General features: G+C 43.3%; 1 protein-coding gene across 3 annotated transcripts; it reads left to right on the forward strand.

Moving 5' to 3' along the window:
* The first annotated feature begins 354 nt into the window (after positions 1 to 354).
* Positions 355 to 22,703, forward strand: ZNF598 (zinc finger protein 598, E3 ubiquitin ligase). Of its 3 annotated transcripts, none has more exons than XM_050967265.1 (12): positions 355 to 587; positions 7,051 to 7,163; positions 9,167 to 9,296; positions 11,198 to 11,409; positions 12,711 to 12,928; positions 13,494 to 13,611; positions 15,724 to 15,902; positions 16,734 to 16,815; positions 17,575 to 18,341; positions 19,643 to 19,778; positions 21,142 to 21,286; positions 21,469 to 22,703. In XM_050967265.1, the coding sequence occupies exons 1-12, from the start codon at positions 405 to 407 to the stop codon at positions 21,814 to 21,816; spliced, it is 2,631 nt and encodes an 876-aa protein (XP_050823222.1). In that variant the 5' UTR covers positions 355 to 404; the 3' UTR covers positions 21,817 to 22,703. The 3 variants fall into 3 exon arrangements, with proteins under 3 accessions (XP_050823222.1, XP_050823223.1, XP_050823224.1); XM_050967266.1 differs by having other exon boundaries at positions 355 to 524; XM_050967267.1 differs by lacking the exon at positions 355 to 587 and adding an exon at positions 2,422 to 2,510.
* The last annotated feature ends 4,395 nt before the right edge of the window (positions 22,704 to 27,098 follow it).

The raw sequence follows: 27,098 nt of genomic DNA on the forward strand, positions 1-27,098 counted from the left end.
CGACAGAGGGGGCCTGCCAGCGGGGGCACTCTATAGTCATTCTCTATGGTTACCGAGAGTGACGGTAGGAGGCGCTCTAGGTTGCGTCTCTATTGTCAGAATGCTGGAGGAGTCCTGGGCAGCGAGATTAAGGAGCAGCGACGCTCTAGCCCTATCTCCTTGGCCGCGACAGGGTTGGAGCTGGAGCCCTAAGCGGGACTCTATGGTTAGGCGAGGCCGGCGCCGGCAGCAGAGTGCTGGGAAGACAGCGCTCTGGGCCGGCATCCCGTGTCTCTATGGTTGGAGGCGCGCCAGCCGGAGGGTTGCGTACGGGTTGGAGCGGCGCTCTAGGCCGGCTGGAGCTCTATGCTCCGGGCCGGTTGCTAGGCTGAGCGGGGCCTAGGCCGCGGCGTGTCCGGGGCGCCATGGCCGCCTCCCCGTCCCCGGCGGCGGGTCCCCCGGACGGACTGTGCGTGCTGTGCTGTGGGGAGCTGGAGGTGGTGGCGCTGGGCCGCTGCGACCACCCGATCTGCTACCGCTGCTCGGTGCGGATGCGGGCGCTGTGCGGGGTGCGGTACTGCGCGGTGTGCCGGGAGGAGCTGGGCCAGGTGAGGCCGGGATGAGAAGGGGGACGCGGCCCAGGGTGGGCGGGGAGTAGTTGGAGGGTCCCCGGGGCCGCCGCCCGGCAGGATCGGGGCTGCGCCTGGCTGTGGGTTTCCACGTGTACACGCCGCTCCGGGTGGGGCTGTCTCGCCGTGGGAGGAAGCCGAAGTAGCTGAAACTCGAGTAGCTGCTTTGGTGTAGGAGTGTTGTGGGGCAGTTTAGACAGTGACAGGCCATCGCGTGGCCCAGCAGTGTGGGGCTGTCTGGGGGGGGGCTGGAATATGGGACTAAACCTCTGGGGCCTTCAGAGACACCTCGTGCAGGGGCGGGAAGAAATCCCTCTGGGCTGCCAAGTGCACAGCCCTGCACAGTGAACGGGGTACTAGCAAGGACATGGTGCCTCCCTCTTCATTGTGAAATGCTCTCTGGCAGGCTGAGCAGCCCAGATAGATCAATGGGCTGCGGATCTAGTCTGGAGAATCCTGCATTGCTAGATATGGTAACGTTCCCATGGAGCACGGCTGAGTATTATTTATCATTCCAGACACCATCTGTTTGTTACTCCTCGGTGTTTGAAGCTGTCACAACTACAAAAGCTAATTAATCTAATAAAGAGCAAAGAGAACCTTATATGTAGAGGGTGGGGATCCAGACCTGCAGCCAGTAGTACAAAAGCCGGTTTAGCTTGAGGAAGGGAGGTTTCTTATTCTGTCTCACTAACAAAACCACCAATTTGGGAATTAGTGTGTTGGGACTCATGGAGTTGTAGGAACCCTGACCATAAAGTTTACCTGTTAAAGCAAACGTTAATAGAAAAGAGGATTGATGGTGTCGTCCCATATGGTCACACAGCTGTTCTGGACATGGGTTCTACTTCTGTGGTCCACTGAAATGCTGAACAAATTTGTGCTGGAGGTCAGACTGTGGAGATGATGGATCCTAGAATAGTTTATGGCTAAATCAGATCTGTAGCTAGAGAGAAATCCTTTTTTTTTTTTCTTTTACATAGAAAAGCTTTCTAGCTTCACTGCTGGGTATATTGCTTGGCCTTGAGCTCTGCCCCTAATGTTGCAGCTACTGTTCAAGTGCAAAGAGAAGGGTATTGAAAACCAAGATATTAAGAGATTATTTCTCCTCTTTGATTTTATTTTAAATATTTAAGTAAACCTGTCCTTGTTTTCTAGTGTTAGTATTAAGGAGACACTGATAAGTCTGCCTGGTTCTTGCTCTGATTTTAAGCTTGGGGAAAGGTGTTTTACATGCTCTGTTCTGGACTTGCGCAAGTCCTGTATTACAAAACATTGTGATGGTGATGTATCTACTTTTACAGCTCTTTCAAGTAGGAGGATTCTGCAGTGCTTTCTTTAAACAAGGAAAAACTTTATCTGAACTTTATTTAATGTGCTTTTATATGTTGAAATTTACCCCTTCTTTATGAATCAGTATTGTGAATTCCTACTGCAGCGCACAAGAGCAAGTCAGACACATCCAGTTATCTAATTGCATAGTCTGAAATGTCTCTTTGGAGCTTGGAAGGAGAGCAAGAATGTAGCAAAGTGGCAAAAACTTTTTTTTGAAACATAAGAAAACTTTCTCCCACTTGAGTTCTTCAGAGAGGATGAGGTGATTTCTAGATCAGTGCAAAAGGCAATATAGATAATGCTTCAGCATGTGCAATATCCTTTTATTATTACTACTTTGAATGTACATACTGAGACAAGGAAATGTGTTGGGTTTTCTGACCCGTGAATTTATGCAGGGTGGCTTTAGAGCAGTTTCTGTGTGTTAGCTTTCTGCTGCTCAACAAGCCTGTTCTGAATTTCTGCTTCTCTTCTCAAGAAAGTTTTGACTCGGTCAGACATCATCCTGGTATGAAGTTGGTGGAGATAAAAGATATTGGAACCATATTGAACTACTGAACTTCCAAGGTAGTTGGCCCTGAAGATGCTGATCTTTTCCCATGATAGACACTACTTGCCACTTATGTATGCTACATTCTTTGCTGTCATGGTTCCTCACTGCTTTCTCAGTTCTCCATTTTTACAGACTTAATTTCCTGTGCAGCCACTGGATTGGCCTTCCTGTCTGCAGTTCATGTTTTCGGTCATATTTACTCCATTGTTCTGTTACCTGTCCTCACTTGATGTTAGATTTAGTGTATTTTCTATCTACTTTTCTCAGAGTGTCAATATCAGCAGGCACTTCTCTTTGCATAATATTAAGAATATAATCTTGGGAGACTGGAAGTACCAGGGAACTAGTAAGCCATTCATCTCTAGGTTGAAGGTTTGAATACAGCCAGGGCTGGTAGTGAGCCTCTGACGGCTGGTGACTGATGTGGAATGAGTTTGAAGGATCTCAGTCCTGTTCCCAAAGAAAAACGTTCACATCACTAAGAACACTGTAATTAACACTTTTCATTGGCAGTCTCAATAAACAAGTCAAAAAGATGAATGGAGACTCCACAGCCTTCATACCCAGAAGGGGAGGTTCTCTGGGTCAGAGTTGAGGCACCTTGATGGCAGCGTGGGGAAGCTTGCGCTAGTGCTTCCTGCTTTATAAATAAGACTTCAGTTTCTAGAGCTGCAGGCTGTTTTTCAAGAATGTTAAATTCGCATTTAAAAATTGTTAGCCTTCAAAATGTTTATTTGTGCAGCACTGATGTGGGGAGAGATCTGAGCCGTTTAAGAAATAAGAATTAACACCCGAATTGACTGTGCTAGGAAATGAAATATGAACAGTTTTTCCTTGCCAAATGAAGGGCTCCTCCCAAATAAACTGTTTGCGTTGACTGCTTTTCAATTGCTCTAATCACTTTAGCAACGTGAAGATTGTTTATCGATGTGCATAGGAGACTGAGAGTTTGTGGAAGCCAGAAGTTTGTTTTTCTCCTCATTACTATGTAAATTTGTTAACAATAGTATAGAATGCCATACCACTTTATTTAAAATCCTATTTAGGGATATTGATATGATGTTAATTTTTATCCAGACTACATACATCTTCTGCAGCTCTGTCTTTGTCTTGTTGTACTCTGATGGTTGAAGATCTTGTTTTAATCCACGTGGAGGGCAGCCAGGGTGAGGAAATGCAGATTGGTAAATATGTAATGAGTCAAGTGCATGTGGTTTTATCCACATGGTGGAATGAGAACAAAGCTTAAGTACATGAAACAAGAGTGAATAAAAGGCAGATACTCTACATTCACTTAGTAGTGATCCCAAGTATGAAACGTGAAGTTAAACTAACAGCAGGTGCAAGAGAATTGATTATTTGACAGTAAACTGCCTGATTTCAGAACGTAACATTTAAATGAAGGTGGTAGTGGAAAGATGTCTCCTACAAAGAAGCTTAGAGGGAGCAGATGGTAATGTAGCTGGGGGAAGTATTTTAGAAAATGGATAAAAGCTTTGTCTCAGTCTAGTAGTTTCTGCACGTGTGACTAATCCCCTGGGTCTGCTTCAAGGCCTGGGATTGAAGTAAATTCTGTGAGTAGCCTTTACATATTCCCATTCCTGGGATGCGCTGGCAGTGCAGCATGGCTGGTAGAGTGCTTTCCTGCCCTTCCCTCCCTGTTCTCAAACTTTCTGAGGGCAAGGTTATAAAAGAGGGTGTGCTGTTCCAGGGGCCTGTGTTCCTTCTAACTGCAGTTGCAGACAGACTGGAACCTCTCTGGCTGACTAAGACATGAGTGCCTGCCTGTCTGAGGTGGTGGTATGTTTTCTGTTGGTCCTCTTCATGCTGTCAGAGGCTGAATATGATGTTAAGTACCAGTGTGTTCAAACATAGTGCATCTGTAGCTTAGGATGAATTGCTTGGCAAGGGAAGTGCCTATGCTGTAACCTAAGCATGCTTGCAGGATAGACCCTATAGTTGTGGACTTATTACCTCTAAGCATCTAGTTTCCTGCTGCTGGCTGCTGTCCAGAGGAGAAGCAAGCTGATATATTTCTGTCTTTGGTGAAACCAGCTGGTAGTCTTAGCCCCATGGACAGGGCATTAACCTTTGCAGCTGTTCAGTTTTGTAGTAATTGCTATATTTTGTGGGCTCAGCTTTTGTTCCTTATGCCATCTTTCACCTATTTGAATTATTTCAAACAATCCTTTTATTGTAATAATACCTGGCTCTTATATAGCACATTTCATCAGTAGAGCTCAAAGCACTTCAATTTTTAGCGTGTTTAGCCTCACACTACCCCTGTGAGGTAGTACTAGGGTGGCTAAGTGACTAGCCCAAGGTCACACAGGGAATTTTTACTGGAGCAAGTAACTGAACCTGAGTCTCCCAAGTCATAGGCTAGTGTCCTAACCACTAGGCCATCCTTCCTCACTCACAGTTGCTCCAGATATCATCTTTGTTTTTTAGTGGCTACAGACTTCATTTTTAGCCTACCTGTAGTACTGTTGTGTGTGTGGGAAAAAAATCAGGATAGACTGTGGCAAATGAGCTGTGCTGAAAAGTAAGTCCTTGACTGAAAAGAGTGGAGCTATAGGCACTACAACTGGGTTGCTTCGTAGAATAGGTCTGTTAGTAGCATAGTGTTTGTGTGTGATCCGGAAAGGCAGCTAGGAATGTCAGTATGACTAAATATCCTCTGGTGACACACTAATGCAGACTGAAGTAGCAAAAGTAATGAAGTAGCAAAAGCATAGAGTCAACATAGTGTTTGAGGCCGATGAGAGTAGGTTTAAAGATGAACGACAGTATAGTGTATAATGGAGTAAGAAAACAGGCCGTACTTGTTTGTCATATGCACATTTAGGGATATGTCATGGAGAAGACTCTTGGTTAAATGAAATTACTGTGGAAGAAGCCAGTAGACTCATAATGATCATACTACACGCACACACAGTACCTCAGACCTGCTATTGAGCTGTTGTGAGGTATTTCATGAACAATAGCAGTCCTAGTGTCAACTGAAAAACAATTAGAGATCTCCTGTAACTTGTCTGAATTGGTGCAGGTGACTGACTGTTGCATTATTGTGTGATTCCTTTGTGTTTCTCTGTTTCTTGGCTGTTTATTTGGGAAGAGAATTATGTTTCCTTTTTCTTGGGCTGCTGATTTCTTTGTAAACAATACTTACACAGGATGCATCTGAATTTACTAATCCTTTAAAAAATATTTTTTGCATTTTTTTCTTATTGACTCTTGTTAGCTTGTTTCCTTGACGAGACTCTGTCTTATGTCACTGAGCACTTACATCATAAAAGTTCACGGTATTATCTCCCAGCAGCACATAGGCAATGGGTTGGGAAACAGCGTTCAGTATGTCTAGGATTCAGTACACACTTACCAATATTTGTAACAAGTTTAGGTTATAATGGTGATCGAGTGTAGACCACAATAACATACAGTAACTCCTCACTTAACCTTGTAGTTATGTTCCTGAAAAATGCAACTTTAACTGAGACAATGTTAAACGAATCCAATTTTCCCTTAAGATTTAATGTAAATGCGGGGGGTTAGGTTCCAAGGAAATTTTTTGGGGGCAGACAAAAGGCATTATATACTGTACTGTACTGTACTGGGGAGCTGCCCTGGCTTACCCCTGGGCCTCAGGGTAGGGGTGCGGGGTCTGGGAGGGAGTTAGGATGTGGGAGGGCCCTCAGGGTGGGGGTGAGGGAGGAGGCTCAGGCCTGGGGCAGGCGGGAGGTACAGAGCACTTACCTGGGGCAGCTCCTGTTTGGTGCAGGTGGCTCTGCGCAGCGCGGCACTGCCTCCATGGCCACGATTCTGGGAGCTGCCCCCTCGCCGGGCAGGGCCACCCAGAACTCAGGGGCTTTAGGGGCTGCAGGGCCCTGGGCTAAGGGGGCCCCAGGGCCCTGGGCTGCAGCTCTAAAGCCCCGTTTTGGAATGCGGCCCTGCGAGCACGGGCCGGAGGACTCAGGAGGAGCAGGGGCAGCCGCGCAGCCAGTGGCTGGAGAGAAGCGGCGCTTTCCTTTTCAAAGCACCGCTTCTCTCTGGCTGGCTTTGAAGGGGTAAGTGCCGCTTCTTTCTGGCTGCGCGGCTGCCCCTGCTCCTCCTGAGTCCTCCGGCCTGTACTCGCAGGACCACATTCTGAAACGGGCTTTAGAGATGCAGGCCAGGGTCCTGGGGCCTCCTTAGTCGAGGGCCCTAAAGCCCCTGCGTTCCAGGTGGCCCTGCCTGCGAGGGGGCAGCTTCCCCGCTTGCTTCCTCCCTCCCAGAAAGTCCTAAGTGCTACCAAACAGCTGGGGGAAGCACTGGGAGGGAGGGAGGAAGGGAAAGGAAGGGCAGGAGGCGGAGAAGAGGAACTTGTGCAATGGTCTCTTGTAAAGTCAGCCAAATGACGTTATAAGGGAGCATTGCACAACTTTAAACGAGTATGTTCCCTAATGGAGCAGTGACGTAACTTCAAAATGATGTTAAGTGGGAGGACGTTAAGTGAGGAGTTACTGTACAACTTCATATGTGCTTTCTCTAATCTTTCCTGTTTGTTGTCTGTAGGTGGTCTTTGGAAGGAAGCTTGCATCCTTCTCAGCAATACCAATCAATCAGCTGCAGCATGAGAAGAAATATGACATCTACTTTACTGATGGAAAAGTTTTTGCACTGTATAGGTAAAACTTAGCATTCTCTTCTCCTGCCTAGCATTATCATATTTTCCCTTCCTTTTTTCCTTGGGTCATCTGAGCAGTGGGCTTTGATACAGGAAGCACACCTAGGAGATGACCTTGATTATATCTGTGGTTTTGCCTTAGCCTAACAACCCTGGCATCTTCAGTTGATTTCTGGATATATTGCGTTCAGAAAGATGAGGGTAGACAGATTAGAAAAAGGGCCCCAGGCAAGTGTGTACAGCAGGTAGCCTGTGGCTTTAATATGACATCTCTAAAATAATTCCTTGTCCTTAGGATGTAACAGGAAATGCATGCTGCCCTTAGGTAAAACAGTGCAGACTCAGCTTTTGGAAATTTCATTGCAATGTGTGTATTTTGTACCATGCTGCAGAATGGAGAAAATTGAACGTGTGCCTGGAAGTGTCCAAGAGACCTGGGGCTGCAAAACGGACACATCTTTAAGTCTGAAATCCTAGGGCTTCAGCGGCTTAATATGTGATTTGTCATTAAAAGACACTTTTCCATCTTTCTCACATGCCCTGAGCAAGATGCTGAATGACCTCTGCTCCTTATATTGGTGCTGTCTCTGTTAGTAAGAACAATATCATCACCTGATTTATTAATCATGTTTTTTCATAATGCTTAAGAACCAACCAAGAGTGGGACCTTGTGTTTGTATAGTGCCTCACACGGAGTAGTAGACAGATTGTAAGTCCCTGTCTTGAAGAGCTAATTAGACAATACCGACTGGTGGGGGAAAGGAGTGTTACTCAAACAGAATGAACAATGGGATGGCAGCAAATGTCATATTAGTTGAATGTTTGTTTGGGTTTTTTGTGTGGATTCAGGTAGGAAGGGGATCAGCTAAATGGAAAGATAGGGGACAGGAGATGGGACGTGGAAGGTATAGGGCTGAGCAGTAAATGCAGCCAGTGCCTTTTGTTGGAGACTAGTGCAATGCATTCAGCCTTGTTTGGCCCCAGGATGGGATTCAGTAGGTGCATCGGTATTCTCTTATGGCTTGGCGTTTGCTGGATTGGATAGTGGCTTTGGTGGCCTTCTGACCTAGAATGGAAAATGGAAGTATGTTGTGGGATTTTGCTATACTAACTGTCTGAGGGGTTTTCAGATAAGTGAGATATGGTTCCACTGTACTAAGTGTTCCCAGAAACGTGTTGCTTGCTGCCTCCTATTATTAGTAAATGACTACCGGATAAGTAGGAAATAAATTCTGATTAATTAAATACGTTTGCTCTGAGCAGTTGCATTTTGTAATGTGTCTGGTTAGAAATGTCACAGTTTTTAAAAGACAAACCCAATGGTTTGTTGCTGAGATTTCTGAATGTCATGAATAGCTGCAGAACGACAGTCAGGAGCTAAACCCATTAAGCTGTTCCCTAATAGCCAGGCCTGTGTTTCTGCTTCTGCTATCACCTTGGAGAATGGTGCTTTACTTGTTTCCTCTTTCGGTACTAGGGCTTCCTCCTCCCTCTTCCCCCCCACCCCCAACTATATGACTTAGCTGCAGATGAGGTCACTGTTCGACTATATCTTGTAGATACAATATTGCATGAAGTTCTTGCCCCTCGAAGAGATTTAACTTGACTGGATTTTAACAAATCACAGATTAAACTGCAAACTTCGTACCATTATCTTTGGAGGAAGCTGAGAACACACCCTTGTGTTAGAATCCTCTAACACATTACAGCCTGTTCATAGGCCATGCCACTCTAGTATTGTATCACTTTTCAAGCAGTAGCTGTACTGCTCCCCTCCTGATATTCAAGCATCCATATAGTTTACTTCAGTTTTGCTCCTAGAATGATCAAGGGTATTTTTGGAATAAGCATGATCTGTAACTGCTTAAAAAAAAGTAACACTCTGTTGCTAATAAAACATTTTTCTTTTCAGTGAAGTGTAGGTTTTATTTCTGAAGTGTAGGTTTTTGGGATAGGATTTGAAATAACCTGGATAAACCTTCCTTGAATATCTTTCTCCTTTAGGAAGCTACTGCAGCATGAATGCCCTCTGTGTCCAGATGTGCGGCCATTCAACACCATTGTGGACTTGGAACAGCACATGAGAAAACAGCATGAGCTCTTCTGTTGTAAACTGTGTGTTAAACACCTGAAGGTGAGCCATAAAAATGTGCTTTAGGGTTGGGAAAAAGAGACTTCATTGCATGGGAATCTGTGTAACTGTAAGTTTGTAGGAGTCTTGCTGGAGAGGGAGGGCAGAACGGAAAAGAGGACACGGTGGAGAAATGGAATCAATGACCCAGTAGAAGTTTCTTCCACCCCACCAATTCTGTTTGAGTGACTTGCAGCATTTTATAACCACCACTTGTCATAAATTGGTAATTAAGGAAATCTAAGGCTTTCAGTCTGGATTCTATTTTAAATATATTTATAGCCCAGCCATCTCAAAAAGCCTTATGACGTTAGCTCCACCCCAGGGATGGATTAATGCCATGGGTCTAATTTCCTGCTTGCAGTCACATCAGAAAGCCTGACTATAGACATCTGCTTTCTGTAGAATCTCTTATTTTAATTTTTTTTTATGTATTATGTTTTTAAAAAACAACAAACCAAACCTCATTCTAAAAACGTTCAGCACCTATTCAGAGAACAAGGTGCATAATAGGACCTCAGAGTCCTCCTCAAGAGCAAAACCAACTCAGAGGTATTTAGAACTTGCACGAGTTCATATACATGATGAGAAATCACCTGAGCAAGTTAAAGTGGGCCTTAAAACTGCATATTGCTCTCTTTTTTCCTACATGGTTACAATATTTAATAGCCATTGTTATGTGGCCTGTGATGTGCAGGTGGTCAGATTAGATTATCATGATGGAAATGATCATAATGGTCCCTTCTGGTCTTAAAGTGTGAGTCTGTATAGAGCTAGACAGTTAATACTTTATACCATCTTAAATTTGAGCTTTCAGAGTGGAAAGCAGCACTCTAGCCGAAGTGGTTCAGCTAAGATCACTGCTGCTGAAAGAACACTTGTAACCTCTAACCTCCAATGTGACTGATACTCATCTGCACTGGTTAATGTAGAGGGAAGGAATTCCTTCCTGCTTCACTCTGTTGATGTTGATGAAGCCAAAGTAATCCCTGCCCAAGATGAGTTTAATACCTTTGGTCTAGACAAGATATATATTGAATATCTACCACCAGTTTTTGGAGAGTATTTGGCAATGTTAATTTTTTGGTTCACTTTCAAACAGTTATATCGAATCAGTGCCTAATGTTGTTGGTATATACACCTCTGCCCCAATATAACACGCACTGATATAACACGAATTCGAATATAATGCGGTAAAGCAGTGCTCCGGGAGTGTGTGTGCTGCGCACTTCGGAGGGATCAAAGCAAGTTCAATATAATGCCGTTTCACCTATAACGCGGTAAGATTTTTTGGCTCCTGAGGGCAGTGTTATATCGGGGTAGAGGTATATGTGTATTTTGTTGGTATCCTCGGTTTTATAAGCTCTCTTCCTAGAGAAACAAATTCCATGCCAGGAGCGACAAGATATTGGCAAGTGGTACAGCAGTTGTGGACTGAGACAATGCTTGTGTACAGGCCTGGCACTCGGTAGCTTTATGAGGAAGGTTACCAAATGCATAACGGCTGACTCATTTCATTTTACATTGTCCCAATCTTGGGTAAGGAGAATACCGATTGTTTTCAGAAGATGGTTTAGATTTAAAGACTTTTCCTACAGAGTTTGTAACCCGAACTGCTACACTGTTAGCACATGAAACAAAACTTACTAGGAGAAAATGAAACTGACAGGTCTGTTTTCCTTGTTCCAGGTGCGTGAAATGTAAATTAGATTTAAGTTGGAGAGGGACTTGAGTTCTTACACCCATTCACTGAACCATTTAACCACAGATTGTTCATAGCTTGAAAGTGGGAAATGGCTTTGACTAGTAATGTTGGCCAGTGACATCAAGATTGGTAGAACCTGATTTACTCCATCAGTAAACTGCTCAGTTCTCTGTTGACATGAGGTAATTCTTTCTTTAAGATCTTTACACATGAACGTAAGTGGTATTCCCGCAAAGACCTCGCTCGACATCGAATACATGGGGACCCAGACGACACATCTCATCGTGGGCATCCACTTTGTAAATTCTGTGATGAGCGTTATTTAGACAACGACGAGTTATTGAAACACTTGAGACGAGATCACTATTTCTGCCACTTTTGTGATTCAGATGGTGCTCAGGAATATTACAGGTTTGTGAGAGTGGCTGACCTGGGTTTCTTTTAATTCACGTAAAGATTTAAATCTTGATGGAAAGGTGATTGCATCTGCTTTCAACCTCTGAGAGTAGGTTGTCCAAAGGCACCCAACGCAAGAGTGAGCAGATTGCTTTTGATCTTCATTTGAATTTGCATTGAGGATGGAACGCTGGGACTGATAGACTGACCTTTTCTCCTGTTTGATGTCTCTTCTGAAGCTAACAGACGTGCTGTACTGAAAATGGGCTGTATGCATTGCTCAGCGCTATATCAGTGCAAACGGAGCCACTGAGCTTTAAGAGTTGTATAAAACTGTACATATGAATGAGAGATACTGATTATATCATGTGCAGTGCAGTGAATTGGCCTTAAATGCCGTGGCAAGAGGCAATCCCTCTGAACGCAGCAGCAGTCCTCAGTGGCAGACTGGAAATGCTGAGCAGCTATGGCTACATTTCCATTTAATAAAGGAAGGGAGGTTTGTAAAGAACTATGTAATCAATGCAGCAGCTAGTCTCTATTTTTGTGTTTAAAATCAATGTATTTATTACTGCTCCCTCGCTTTCCGTTTTTAAGTGAATTTGCTGGTACTTAATTCTCATGGGGGAGTCCAAGGGTCTGGGAGGTATCTGAGCCATATTTGGGAAATTAGCCTTTGAGACTTAGGAAGACACGATGGATGGTTTAGGATTATTGGACAGATACATCAGATGGATGTTTTTGATGATGATTTCACTACAAATCATTTTAACTGGTGACATTTAAACTGTCATCTTCAGGGCTCACATTAACACACTAAGATGAGTGGGACAGTTCACACGTATGAGATCTTGCTTCAGACTGTCTGCAGATTCAGACAGCCCATCATCCATTTATATCCAGTTCATGCTTTTAAGGTTTCTTCACACTTGAAGGCTAAAAACAAAAATTAGACTCTGGAGTGCAGTTATGTGGCAATTTTTGCAGCTCTGCTACATATGCCCATAATAGCCAACAGTCTAAGATTTATTTGGGGAAAAGTAGGTCTGAATAAAGTTCCTTTTATGGAGGAGATTTTGTGCAGGGCTAATGTGACAAGGTCGGGGAGGCATCATGCAGTGAATTTGCTTTAACCTCTCTGAGACATGCAATGCACTGTTCCGTGTCCTGACACACAGAGAAGCGAGTACGGAAGGTCGCTAGTCTAGAGTTTGCAAAATGGAGTGACAACACTCAAAATGTTTTTAAAGAACGAACAATTCTTTTAAGTTGACTACATTGCTGGACTAACCAATCAATGTCTGCCCTCTTCCCAGCGATTACGAATACCTTCGCGAACACTTCCGTGAAAAGCATTTCCTTTGTGAAGAGGGACAGTGCAGTACAGAACAGTTCACTCATGCTTTCCGTACAGAAATAGATTACAAAGCACACAAAACAGCCTGCCACAGCAAAAACAGGGCCGAGGCCAGACAGAACCGACAGATTGATCTTCAGTTCAACTATGCTCCCAGGCACCAACGGAGGAATGAGAGTAAGTCAGATTGGAAGGAACAAGTTGCCAGAGATACCTTCTGATTTCTTAATGCTTTGAAAGTTTTCAGGATCTCGGTGTGTAAGTTGGCCATTTGTGGACTGAAAACTCATCATGTCCCATTTCAAAATAAGGGGATTATTTTCACAGCGGACTTTCTAATCTATTTTAGAACTGCTTGGGATACAGGTAATATGAATGAAGGGAGTGGTAACCATGGTACTGCGAGGGGTACATCTGGTACTAAAAGTGGGGAGATATATGGGTATTTTTTACTTTATTGGAAGCTGTACATGGAAATCTCTGCACATCAAGATGAAATTTGTCCTAAACTTGAATCACAATCTTATAATATATGGAATCCATATACTGCTAAATGCATTTTAATGCAATAATGGTAAAGGCTAACTGGTTTTATAAAATCAGTGGCTGCTGATTGTAAGATGCTAAAATATATTGGTACAAAAGGACTTTTCCTGACTCTCAATCACCTATGGAGCAATGGTGTTACGTTCCTAGATTAGAAAAGCAACGGAGAGAATGATTGGACATGTTTCCTGGTCAGGTGTTGTAGGTGGAGAGGACTATGAAGAAGTTGACAGATATAACAGACAAGGACGACCAGGGAGATCGGGACTCCGAGGAGGGCAGCAAAACAGAAGAGGGAGCTGGAGATATAAGAGGTGAGTAACGCAGCATGCTGCAGAATTTACTGCAGAAGATGAAATATTTTCTTATTTCTTAAATTTATATAAACTTATAAAGAGTTATAAAGTTTGTAGATGATACCAAGCTGGGAAGTAAATAGGGTGAAATTCAATAAGGACAAATACAAAGTGCTCCACTTAGGAAGGAACAAACAATTGCATACGTACAAAATGAGAAATGACATCCTAGGAAGAAGTACTGTGGAAAGGGATCTAGGAGTTATAGGGGATCACAAGCTAAATACTGTATCAGTGACCATAACACTGTTGCAAAAAGCAAACGTCATTCTGGGCTCTATTAGCAGGAGTGTTGTAAGCAAGACACGAGAAGTAATTCTTCTGCTCTGCTCTGGCTAATAAGGCCTCAGCTGGAGTATTGTGTCTGTTTTCGGATGCCACATTTCAGGAAAGATGTGGACAAATTGGAGAAAGTCCTGAAAAGAGCAACAGAAATGATTAAAGGTCTAGAAAACAGAACCTATGAGGGAAGATGGAAAAAATTGGGTTTGTTTAGTCTGGAGAAGAGAAGACTGAGAGGGAACATAACAGTTCAATTTTCAATTACGTAAAAGGTTGTTACAAGGAGGGGGATGAAAAATTGTTCTCCTTAACCTGTGAGGATGGGACAAGTAGCAGGGGGCTTAAACTGCAGCAAGGGAGGTTTAGTTTGGAGATTAGGAAAAATGTCTTAACTGTCAGGGTAGATAAGCACTGGAACAAATTGCCTAAGAAGGTTGTGAAATCTCCATCAGGAGAGGATTTTGTCTAATCTCTTCTTAAACACCTCTCAGGTACCATCTAGAGTACAGGGGATTGGACAAGATGACCCGTTGAAGTCCCTTTTCCAGTCCCACCTCTATGATTCTATGATTATTTTGGTGGGAGGAAAATGAGGAAACTGCAGTACCACCTCCGTAGATAAGGATGTGACTAGTTTTCGGTAGAAGTCTGGACACCACATGCACACAATTAAACAAAAGTATTTTACAAGAAATTTCGATTCTCTGCACTTGCCAAAGTAGATGAGCATTGTAATCTTAAAGCTATCCTGAACTCTCCAACATGTGGGTTAGTATAACAGAGAATTTTCTGGTTTAACATAGTTATTTTCATGCTTGACTTTTTGAAGTAGGATTTTCTGAAGTAACTGATGTGCCTTTGCAGGCTTAGCGGACCTTTTTAGGTTTGGGCAATCATTAAGTTCCTGTTCTAAGGACTGTGCTCTTTTATTGAACTAACAGATCTCTGGTGGGCCTGTGCTTTGGAAAAAGAAGAGGGTTAAGTATTGAAATTAAACGGCACTATGTCTCCTTTCATCCACACAAGAGCTTTGTACCTACTGTGTGTCTGTTTTTCTTTCTTGCTGGGCAGTCAGTGGGGTGTTCGTTACCGGTAATTTCACTGGGGAAATCCATCTCCAGGCACCATATACATCGGTGTTTCGCATGTGGATCTTGCATGTGTTGGAAGTTCATGATGAACCATATTACACTGAGTTACTTGGACTAACAAATGAGGTTTTCGTACCTTGAAAATGTATAGGAGAGACTAGTGTTCCCATGCGTCTCTGATATTCTCATCCTGGTTCCTGCTGTACTTAGATATCAGTTATCGCTGTACGGCAGGAGTTCTCAAACTGGGGGTCGGGACCCCTCAGGGGGTCGCGAGTTCATTACTTGGGGGGTCACAAGCTGTCAACCTCCACCCCAAGCCCCACTTGCCTTCAGCATTTATAATGGTGTTAAATATATTAAAAGGGTGTTTAATTTATTAGGGGGGTCGCACTCAGAGGCTTACGATGTGAAAGGGGTCACCAGTTAAAAAAAGTCTGAGACCCACTGCCGTATGGAATTTAAAAGTCCAATGAATGAATTTTGCCTGTTTCTTCAAAGCCTGAACCTGGATGTGATGATATGAATTAAGTTGAGTTTCAGTTGCAACATTTCCCAGCAGGTGGCAGCATAAGGCAGTTGACATAAAGTAGTTTGAATGTGAAATTTAAAGGTGAGAATTGGAGTGAGAGACAAAGGTGCTTAAAAGCCCATTAGTCCTTTCTGTTAGACCTAAAAAACCTGTCCTGCCCTGTAGGGAAGAAGAGGACCGAGATATTGCAGCAGCAGTCAGGGCATCAGTAGCAGCAAAACGGCAAGAAGAAAAGAAACAAGTCGAGGATAAAGAGGATAGCAGTCGAGGTAAAAAAGAAGAATTGAGGGATCCAGACGTGTCCAACACTAAACGAGTGCCAAAGCCTTCAAATGAAGCCACAGGTTAGTTGTGTGTGTGTTCTGATGACTGTAGAGAATTCCAACAGGCATGGGCAAAGATGTGAATGGTTATGGGATGCATGGCAAAGAATTGATTTTGGCCATTAAAGAGACCAGCACAGCTAGCCTGCCTTGAAACATGTCCAAATGTAATTCCTTCCTTTGGGATTCCGGCAGCGTGTTCATATTTTAAATGACTCTGGGCAGAAATACGTGAACAACCAAAATAATCAAACCAAAGTGTGAAAAACATCCTGATTTGGCGTACAGACAGTGGTAGGTTTAGACTGCACTCTTCTCCCTTGGTGTGAAGAATTTAATTTCCAATATTGGTGTAAAATTGCTAGAATCAGAAAGCTAAGGCCTGCCATGTGGTACGTTTTCAAGTGAGGTCAGTTTGGGCTTTAAATATTATATACTAAGTACTGGTGTTTTAATGTCATTCTGTAACCTAAGTGGAAAGCATTCTGGATACAGTATCCTAAAATACACTGAAGACTGGTATGGCACTAACATCTCTATTTGGAGTCAAGTATCAAACCCGTCATACAGAAACCAGTGTTAGTGTCACTCTTCTTCATTATCACTAACGTGCTGCAAGTTAAACCCAGAACATGGGGAAGCAGTAGCAAATGTAGTTATCAGAATGAAAAAGTGCATTTTTACATTTGTTTAAAGTGCACGTCCATTCTTCTGATTTAGAATATCACAGCTAACAGCAGCGTATAGTACCAAAACCAGAATTAGTTGTGGTGTCCTGATGCTCGTTGATAGCTCCCAGGCGGAAAGGAATTAATTTTAGTTAAGAGCATTTCTTTGGTCTTTTTGTCAAAGTTCCAAAAGAAGCAGCTGCTAATGGTGCTTTAAGCCAAGATGACTTTCCAGCGATTGGCTCAGCTGCAGGGCCCCTACAATGGTAAGTTTGTGCAAGATCATAGCAAAGTGAAGTCTGGTTTATAAGCTCACTTGGGTTCCAAATTTGGCAGATAATAGTTGTACAGATAATTTGAAGTTAAATTATTTTTGAGACATTACTCCCTCTTCCCCAAATTCTGGCTACGCAAACCACCCACGTGGCCTCAGTGGGACTGATTGACAAGGTGTAGGCTGTCACTTCCCATGAGTTGCTCAATCTAAAGGTTTCTTCAGATAAGTTTCTAATCATCCCATATCCCATCCTCTTGGACCACTACTCCTTTTCTAGCCCTGCCGTTTATCTCCAGTAGATACACATCCACACTCCCACAGTACCTGCTGGCCATCTTCCACTGAAGCCAGTGGTGGTCTCTAAAGTGGCTACCAGGTCACCGTCTCAAAGCTGGTGGCTACTGGAGTGCCCCTCTAAAGCCTGTGGTTGCTTCTGCTGTGTCCCGGACTGGAATGTGAGCCTTCTAAGGCAGTGTCCAAGTCCCGGCCCAGGCAGTGTGCTGCTGAAGTCTCACTAGACTTGCAGTGTGACATCTCGTGGGAGGGCTTTTGTAGCACATGACCTATTTGTAAGCACGCATCCATTTAATTTTACCCACAATTACTTGTGAGTCTCGACACCTCTTCTAAGCGATAGTATTTTTGAGGGGAAACTGCAGATGTTGAGTTCTTTCTGCCCAGTGGATTTGCGCCTCCTCTGTGCTGACCTTGTGACTGCTGTACCCAGTGTTGTTTTCCCTTCCCACAGCTCTGCTCAGCCAGCATCAGTTAAGCTGAAGGAAGAGGATTTCCCAAGCCTTTCCTCCTCTGCAGCACCCACCATCGCTTCCGGGGTGTCCTTAACATACACAGTTGCTGCCAAGAAAACAGCCTTTCAAGAGGAGGACTTTCCGGCTCTGGTGTCCAAAATGAGGCCTAATGCTAGAACAGTGTCTAACATCACATCTGCATGGAGCAACAGTTCCAATAAAAGCGCAGTTAAAGCCGTCACTTCCCTCAGCGTCAGTTCAAACCATCTGGCCAAAAAAACAGCCCCCTCGAACAGCAATAAAGGAAGCAGGAAGAGCGGTAAACCCTCCCTGTCAGATGACGAAGACAGTAGCAGTGGCCTGACGACCCAGGAGATCAGAAATACACCGACAATGTTTGATGTATCCTCCTTGCTGGCAGCTTCCACCTCACAGACTTTTACTAAAGTGAGCAAGAAAAAGAAGATGGGAGTTGAGAAGCAAAGAGCATCATCCCCCCAGCAGCCAGAGGAGACCTTGCCTCCTGCATCAGCTTTGGAAAAACTGGTAGAAGCTGAGCAGATGCCAAGTGCCCCTGCAAATCTTCACCTCCTCGACAGATCCGCAGCTGTCATGAATGGTGACTTGGAAAAATCAGTAGCAATTTGTAGTGCATCCAAAGAGCCACCTGGCCTTAAAAAGCCTCCAGGGACTAACCAATGCCCTTTATCTCAGGAAGACTTCCCAGCACTCGGGAGCTCGGGACCATCTAGAATGCCACCACCAGGTAACCCCTGCAAAAAGTCAGTCCCATTCTGACTAGGTCAAATAAATAGGGTATGTTAAACACGCAAAAGAGAGGAGTGACTTCCATGGGTAGCCAGAATTTCTCTTAAAATAGGAACAGATTCCTGTAACTTGCAGAGCTAGAGAGTAAAGTAGAAACATTTTAGCCCAGCAAACCTCATTGAGCAGTTTGAACTCCTCCCCTGCGGCCCTGTCCTGTTAAAATTCCATTGAAACGTTGGGACATACCTGCCTCATGCAACCGCAGAGCTGCTGTGTTCGGCCTGGCACTTAGGGTGACTTGTAGATAAGCAGCCAGCCTCTGAACACTCCTGCTTGGCTAATGAGTAATGCCAGGTGTACCTGTGCGCGGGAGTATTCCAAGGGCTAGTCTGGAAGCTCCTTCGTGGAGGGACAGTCTGTCTGTCCGCTGTGTGTGAACAGTACCTAGCAGCATGATCACAGTATAAATACACGTAGGCTTGATGGGTCAGCGACCCTAGGTTTACACTCATGTAATATCCTTGCCTTTAGTGGTGCTATGATGGGTGTAGCTGAAGTAACACAATAGTGAATCAGGCCCCTAGAATTGTGTAGTTTAATGTAGTCTGTGTGTATAGCTAATAGGGCAGTTCACTCACAAACACAGGCCTGCTGCTTTCCTAGTGGAAAATTCCTGCAGAGAGCTCTCCCAGAGCAAAAGAATGACCTAAATGGCAGGGAAGAATCTGCGCTTTGGAGGAAAGTATCACTGTGAAGTTGCGAGGTGGTAGCAACCATTTCAGATTGCAGTAGGGTCAGTGTCTCTCATACACCCGTGCAGCACATGGCAGTTGCATCTCATGAAGGTGGCAACACAACCACCATTGGTGGTAGAGTAACGCCAGATGGCAGCCTGCTGGAAAACGTCCGCTGTGTGGTTCAGGTGAAGTAAAGCTGTGCCCTTGCCATTTGTTCCATTATGTAAAAATGGGTTTTCCACCAGTGCATGTTTGTACTTCACTTTCTGTGGAAGCAGTAAACCAAGAGTTAGGGCTTGAGCTTTGTGTCCGAAGAACAGCCAATTCGTAGCATCTCTTGGTCTGACTAGGATCAGTGGCCTGTAAAACAGCAGATTAATCCCTTCATTTGAACTGTCTTCAGATGCTTTGGTACCTGTTGAGCTGTGTGGATCTTATAAATGGTAACGTATCATCTCTACAGACCTTTAAGGGAAGGGAAGGACTGGATCTGAGAGATGATGGGCTGTGTAGCATAGACAGTGCACTAACTTCCTCCTCATTCTGTGTTATTTGAATCTAGGCTTTATCTCTGTGGCGCTATTAAAGAGTCCCCCTCTACCTCCGGGGCTGTCAGTGCCTGTTAGTAAACCACCTCCAGGTTTTACTGTTATTCCATCCACCAATGTCTCTGATCCTGTCACTACATCTCAGAACGAGTAAGTAAAAGCACTTCGAGAATTCACATTAGTCTACACACAATCTGTGTTTCAATTCATCCATGTAGGGCTTCTCAATATTGCATGCTGCTTTGGGGCGATTAGCCTGAACAGGTGAGGTTTAAGAGGCAGCAGTATACAAAAGTAAGGACCTGATTCAGATCTCAGTTATAGGGTCTGAGAGTCAGATTCCTGCTAATGTGTAGAGAGGTATAGGTGTCAGTTACATTTTGGTAGATAGGTCTGAATCTGAGTAAGTCTAAACGGATGCAACACGTGTTTTTTGTGGGAGAGGGGGTTGGGGGGGGCGGGAGGGGAGGATGGACAACTGACCGACCAGCTCAGAGTCCCTCATATTTGTCCCTAAACCTACAAGAAGAAATCCTTAAAAACCTTGCATAGTGACTCCATCTCACCAAGGGAAGCATGACTTGCTGTCAAAGAAAGCTGCTCACTTCTAGTGTTGCACAAACACATGAAAGTTCCCTGCATAAGACACCCACACTCATAGTTTGTAAACACCAACTTGAATTTGAAAGTGGGTTTTTAATTACCTGGGATTTGTGGAGTTTCCACCTGATGCCACCATGCTCTTTAAGTAACTTGTGCAGTGAGGCAGTGGGTTGGGTTATGATAGTAGATCAGAAACCTTTTTCCATTCTGCTTCCATATTGCAGGAATCCTTATTGCTGGAGCAATAAGCAGAGTCTTCAGTTTGCCTCCACTCTAACAGTTGCAATATGCTTCTGCCTTGTAATAGCTCACTATGACTCACCTACACATAGAAATATTTGTCTGCATATGGGAACTTGCTTTTGGGGGGGAATTTACAAAGTACTCATAGCCTCTAAATGCCACTCTTAGTTCTGATTCTTTCCAAGGTTGGTCTCTTTGCCATGTCTGCAGCGGGATGGGAGAAGGGGCCGTTTTCTTTTTGTTTTCCGTTAAGATTGCTAACACGAGATAACTGTCATCCTCATGCAGACGTTGTGAGTTGTAAATAACTCCGCTTTGGTCCCAGTATGCACAAGGCCTTTGTGACTTGTATCACTTAGTTATCACAGTTCATGAAGCGTATTTCAGACCAGGCCAGTTTGGATCACAAATAGATTAAACTTGCATTTTAAGTGTTCTCCCCATCCAGGAAAAACTGGGAGCAGATACCCTAATCCTTAGGTGATGCCATTCCAGCATCTCCTTGGGATGGGTGCATGTTGCCAATGGGAGTTTCATGTATAATTGGGTGAAGCGGGTAGCATACCCCATGGTGAGAGATTGGCAAGGGCCAGTGTAACAAATCTAAGGCATTTTTCAGTCCCTTTTCATTGCATGGAGTGTTAATTCACTTTCTTTCCAAATGCAGGCCAAAACCCTGTCGAGGATCTTACCTGATACCCGAACATTTTCAACAAAGGAACATTCAGTTAATACAGTCTATAAAGGACTTTCTTCAAAGTGATGAGTCTAGATTCAATAAATTTAAAACTCATTCTGGACAGTTCAGACAGGTAAGTAGTGGAAACCCTTAGAAATATTTGAAGTCCTACTTTCGGTTGTCAGCTCATTGAGGGTTGAGGCAATAATGAACAATGAGGTTGAGTGGTTAGAGGTACCGAGGGATGAATTTCACCCTCGGTCAGTGGACTCTTCCTTTTTGTTGCTAATTGTCCTGATTCTCTTTTAAATAAAGGGGCTAATTTCTGCGGCAGAATATTACCAAAGCTGCCGAGAGCTGCTTGGAGAGAACTTCATGAAAATCTTTAATGAGTTATTGGTGTTGTTGCCAGACGCAGCTAAGCAGCAGGAACTGCTTTCTGCTCACAATGACTTCAGAATCAAGGAGAAACAAGGCTCAAACAAACCCAAAAAGAACAAAAAGAATGTCTGGCAAGTGGACTCTGCTTCTGCCCTGGACTGCTGCATCTGCCCGACGTGTCAGCAAGTGCTGACTCAGCAGGACATAGCCTCTCACAAAGCTTTGCATATTGAGGATGAAGAATTCCCTTCCTTACAAGCAATCAGCAGAATCATCACTTAGCTTTCACAAAGACCAATAAAATAGTCTCAATTTTAAACGTGCACTTTTTGGAATGAGGTTTGACAGTGTAGTGCAGCCAACTGTGAGGGTCAGTTGAGTAGTCTTATGCAGGTTAGCATTGGGAGGTTCAGTGCAGCCCTGCTTAAAAGTGCTGTGTAAAGGGATCACTGGACTACACCTGTATCTAATTAACACCCAAAATGTTAGCTTTGTAAACACCTGATTAGAAACATGCTAACTTTGCAGGACGCTACAGTTAAAAGGTGGAAATCTATCATTGCTATTGGTGGAAACAGCTCTACAGTGGTTTCCTTAATATTCTGGTTACAGCTAATATTCTATTTTTGTGGCCACAAAGAGAGGGAGGTAATTGGTGCAGAGTTAGGAAGAGAGATGGAAGCTGCGACATTGGTGAATAAGACCATTAAAATGTATGCTGTAAACACCTCGCCGTTTATATAGCAAAGAATATTCCTGGCTGAAAGCTAAAATACTACTACTACTACTACTACTTGAATTGGACTGATCTTTCTCTGTGGTTAGTTGAACCTGGAATTTGAAGTTGCCTCTGACTTTCTATGTAATCGTGTTCTTTAAAGAAACTTATTTTGTAGGACTGCATGTAGTAAAGTAGTGTTCAAAGCTTTATTCTCTTCAAAGGGCATTTGGTTCACCATAATTTTATTTAACAACTGCCATGTTTGATTTCTTGGATGTGTTACTTGTGTTAGCACAAAACAGACAGCAAATTGGAACAGGAAATGCTACTGGTCGCTGAGCATTCTGTTGCTCTGCAGTGCCTTTAAGTGCATTTATCTGTTGACAGTGGTCTGCACTGAAGAGGACAAGATGTTAAGAACTGTAGGAGTGTTTTACTTCCTGGGACTCCCTTGGTGGCAACAGTCTGGACGAGCTTTGCTCCTACCACTTGGCATTTATAAATCCCAGTTGGAGGGGCTGGGGGGATCTGTCAGTCATCTGAAGGAACTCCTCCAGCAGCAGCTTTACCTGGAGGGAGTGTTGAGAAGCTTTCCTGTGGGGCACTTTCAAAGCTGTAGCTTCTGAGTGTCTGAGACACACCAGTCATGGCAGACCATGGTTTATTTTTACCACATAGGAATAGAAATGAAAATTAGTTTTTGAGTGACACGACACTGCTTTTATTTAAGCAGCACTTCTATGAAACTGAGCTTGAGCTGTTGAAGCATTAGTCTTGGCTACAGAAATGAATTATCTTTGCCTTCTCTTTTATTATTGATTTTGCTTGATGCCAGACTGCACTCTGTGGGTTATTTGTTTTCATATAACTCAGGATATTTTTCAGTACCTGATCTTGTACCATTAGTCATAGGGCCAGCCTATATCCCCTGAAATGGAGAAGAGAAATGATTTTCCAAGGGATGTATCTTGTTGCATGATTGTGTATATTACGCATGTCTACATAGCAAAGGTTAATGTTTTCAAATGATTGTTCCTAAGTTCTAAATCTCTATTTCTCATGCAGTAGAGACTGGTATTTTTACGTTGGTCATGCTACCACAATTAAAAAGTACTTTCACTATGAAAGCACTTACATGCTCCTCTGTTAGCTATTGACCCATAATGTAAACTGCTTTCCCCTTGTCGCTTAATTTGGTTTGTAAAGTTCAGAGGTGATGAAAAGCATATTCTTTGAAAGAGCATCTTGTGTCTTCCCTTTATTTTCAGTTAGTTTCTTCTGTGTTATCAAACTGTTACGTAGGCCTCACCTAGGGGATTGAGAACTTGAAGTTACCCATCTATCTAGCCTGATGCAGGTTCGTTGTTCCATGTGCTCACATCATTAAATAAAGTATTATTGGAGTTTTCAGGCCACTTCTATTAATTTTTAAATCTTTATTGAAAATAAGTTGCAGTTGGTACACGGACACAGAAAATACACAGTCACAGATTGTTCTTTCAAAAGATCAATACAAAAATTGTAAACATTTTTATTTACTCCCATACAGAGTCCACTCTATACTACAGTGCACATAGGATTACTGACAACTGCAACGCTTTGAAGCGGTCTGCTTGTAAAGAGGTATCTGCAAAAAATTAAATTCGCAAACCACATTTGGTATCAGTTTGATATTAAAAACTATTAAAGAATCTGAGGTTTAAATGCATATTGCAACAAAATACAGGCAGCTAAATTTGGGCTTCAAGTTGACACATTAAAAGGCCATCGTTTCAGCCTCATTTGTGAGTGTTGTTTTGACACGAATGGCCCCAAGAAGCACTGTTTGTTAAAGTACCATGAATAAATGTATAATGGAAATGGGCTAATAGGCTCCCTACACACACACACTGTAGAAGAAAGACCAAAAGGTGAGTTTGTGAAATTTTAAGGTAGTTCTGTATAAAAGAAATACCGGTTCCATGGAAATGACTTTGTGATAAATGATGTCCTTAAAGTTAACCTGTATCACACCTGCAGCATATAGAACTGAAACGTAATCTGCAAACACTAACTTTTTGATTTGTGGTGGGAGAGAAGAGGGAGTGTGAATTACTGGGAATGCAGACCTGAGGAAAAATAGGAAATGTACATGCTAGAATAGTAAGTGCTAAGTATTAACATGAACTGATCTTCAACATAGCTGTGAAGTAAGGTAAGTACTGTGTGCACTTTATAGGCCAGGAAACTGGCCTGCTTCAAAGCATCTGTGCAAAAAACAAAACGTAACTCCGTGGTGGTGATGACGTTACTAGCACAGGGACCAAACTCTGTACGCTATTTTAAAGACATTTTGTTATGGACAAAGAAAAAAACCAAACTTTTCTACTAAACCTCAGTTTATCATGTCATCTTACTCACTGGGACTAATGAAAAGGTAGGAAATGATACTTTTTCCTCAGTGAGACATTGCCAATATACAGCTGTTCTTTCGACCCTACGATATTGAACATGCGAAAACAACAATGAAGCTTACACAAAAGCACGCTGTTTGCTTGTTAACCTCGGTGTTGCTGCACCAAGGCATCCTGTATCAAGGCTATTTCTATAGAACAATTCTCCAGCAAGGCATATGTGACTTTTTTTTAAGCTCTATTCCTTACACCCAAACGTCATGCTAACAGTAATGCAGAAGCTTTCAGCAGACTAGCCTGAGAGCAGCATAAACTGGCCCTCTGTATGGTAAATTATCTACTGGGCTTTTGGAGATCTCCAGGGAACACGATGCAGTATATATGTAAACAGCCTGCAAAAACAGCATTTGGAGAGCGACTGGCATGACACTCAAATTCACAGCAAAATCCTGGCATGCTTATAAGATTTGATCTGGATCGTTACAAGTAAAGCAGCTAATAGTTACTGAACCACAGTGAATTTACAACAGAATAATAGGAAGGAGAAAGGAGTGGTCTGAATAAGTAATATGGGAACCCACAAATAATGTACTACAGTTACTACACTGACATCTAGTAATTTGCTATCCATAGTCCATAAGAATCTATTTAATTACATCTGGATCTGTGTATACTAGTTTACTTCACAATTCACTGATACACAGATGTGCTACAACAGTTAATAAACAGCACTATTAACACTTGAAATGGCTACAGGGAACACCTTGGAATCTTGCAGACTGCTTGGAAACAGGATTTATTGCAAGTGGTAGGCACGTCTCATTACTGGCTGCAGTGAGGTCAGATGTCTTAGCTACCTTTAAGCATATCTGTTAATTCAGAAGGTTCTTTACCAACTACTAATCTATGCTACTACCCAGTAAAATAGAGTTAAAACAAGAAGTTCACCATGCTGGCAAACAAGCCAGAAAAATGTCTTGAAAAGTTTTGTAAATACTGTTTCCAAGGCAGGTGTGACTTGCGCATTTCAATACAACATTAATTATGCTTCTCTGACGTGACAGCCTCATGGGGCCAAGTGTCATTCATCACTTGCCTAGATAGGGCAGCAAGTGTGCAGTGACTACCCAGGCTTCCACACTGCTGTCCCAACACTAAAGGCAGATCAGCTTTGAGTCCATGGAGGCTGGAGCATGGCACTTGCTTTTATTCTCTTAAGCACCAGTGCAGCAGAAAGTGGAATAATGGGGGGACAGGGAAGGGTTTCAGCAGTAGAGAGAGTGGGGCAGGACTTCCTTCAGCTGAGCTAGTGCTGCTGTAATCGAACCTTGCACTGACTGAGTAGGTTATAGCTTTGTACACCTCTGATTCTAAGCCAGCAGCAATCTGCACGGCTTTCCTGCCACCACTAAAATGTCCCTGGTGCTCAATCCACCTCCCCAAACCTGGAAAAGTAGCTAGTTTCCTAACGGGGGGGTCACAATAAAAGTGTCATTAAACATAGTGACTATTTGCGCAACGATTAGAAAATGAAATGTGGCCCTGAGGAGAGCAATGGTGCCCCTTGATTGTGAAGTTAATGCCTGCAGGTGTTAAGTCACAGCCACGTTGTCTTGCTTCTGTTCCTCATGCAATACTTTAGGGTTGCTGCCCTCAAGGCCAGTCCTTATTGGTGTGTCTGTGTGCAGGTATATATTTTTTTTTGCATTGACTGGTCTCTTGTACAGACCTCAGCGGAAATCCATTGAGTGTTCCAGTTGGGGAGGAAAAAATGAGACAATGCAATGTAGGCGTCAGGTGCTTACATTCATATTGTAATATTTAGCACATGTACACCACTGAGCAGGATAGTTCTAGCAGTCAGACAGAACTTAGTTCTTTACAGTTACAAGGAAACTCTGGAACAGGTATATAGTTAGAAAAAATACAATGTACTGAACAAACATCTCACATGTACAATCAATTTAAGTAAACATTTAAATTGATTATAATTTTGCTAAAATATTAACACAAGTATGTTTTGTGCTGCTAAATTTTCAGTGTTCCCTCTAAGGAAAATATTGCTACGGCTCTACTGTACCCTGTAGGAAAATTTGATTTCCCCCCCCCCAGCAAGACTGATTTGGTAGAGAATCACAATGGTCATATAATTAATTTAGGTGTATAAATCGCTTCTCGGCTCCTTGGAGCTAAGATCAAAGTGTACTGGGATTCAGATGTTCTTTGTCCTCTTAATGTGAGGGTTTCTCAATGTGTTCTTGTCAACTGCAACCTTCCCTAGTGCATTTGCCTGTTGCATCTCCCTGCTTCAGGCCAGCAGGAAGTGCCTGGCTTAAAGAAGAGCAGCAATCTGTGGCTTGTCCTCAGCTCCTTTGCTGTTTGGGACAGGAACCCCGTGGCAATGGGATTCAGTCATGCAGAAATTCTCAGGTGTTTGGAACGTCAGACTG

Source organism: Gopherus flavomarginatus, chromosome 9 (genome assembly GCF_025201925.1).
Source record: "Gopherus flavomarginatus isolate rGopFla2 chromosome 9, rGopFla2.mat.asm, whole genome shotgun sequence".
In the NCBI taxonomy this organism is placed as follows: Eukaryota; Metazoa; Chordata; order Testudines; family Testudinidae; genus Gopherus; species Gopherus flavomarginatus.

Coding starts and splice junctions, on each gene's coding strand:
- ZNF598 (XM_050967265.1), top strand. CDS start 405: ATGGCCGCCTCCCCGTCCCCGGCGGCGGGTCCCCCGGACGGACTGTGC. Junction 16,816..17,574: donor GCTGCAGGGCCCCTACAATG/GTAAGTTTGTGC, acceptor CCCTTCCCACAG/CTCTGCTCAGCCAGCATCAG. Junction 19,779..21,141: donor GTCACTACATCTCAGAACGA/GTAAGTAAAAGC, acceptor TTCCAAATGCAG/GCCAAAACCCTGTCGAGGAT.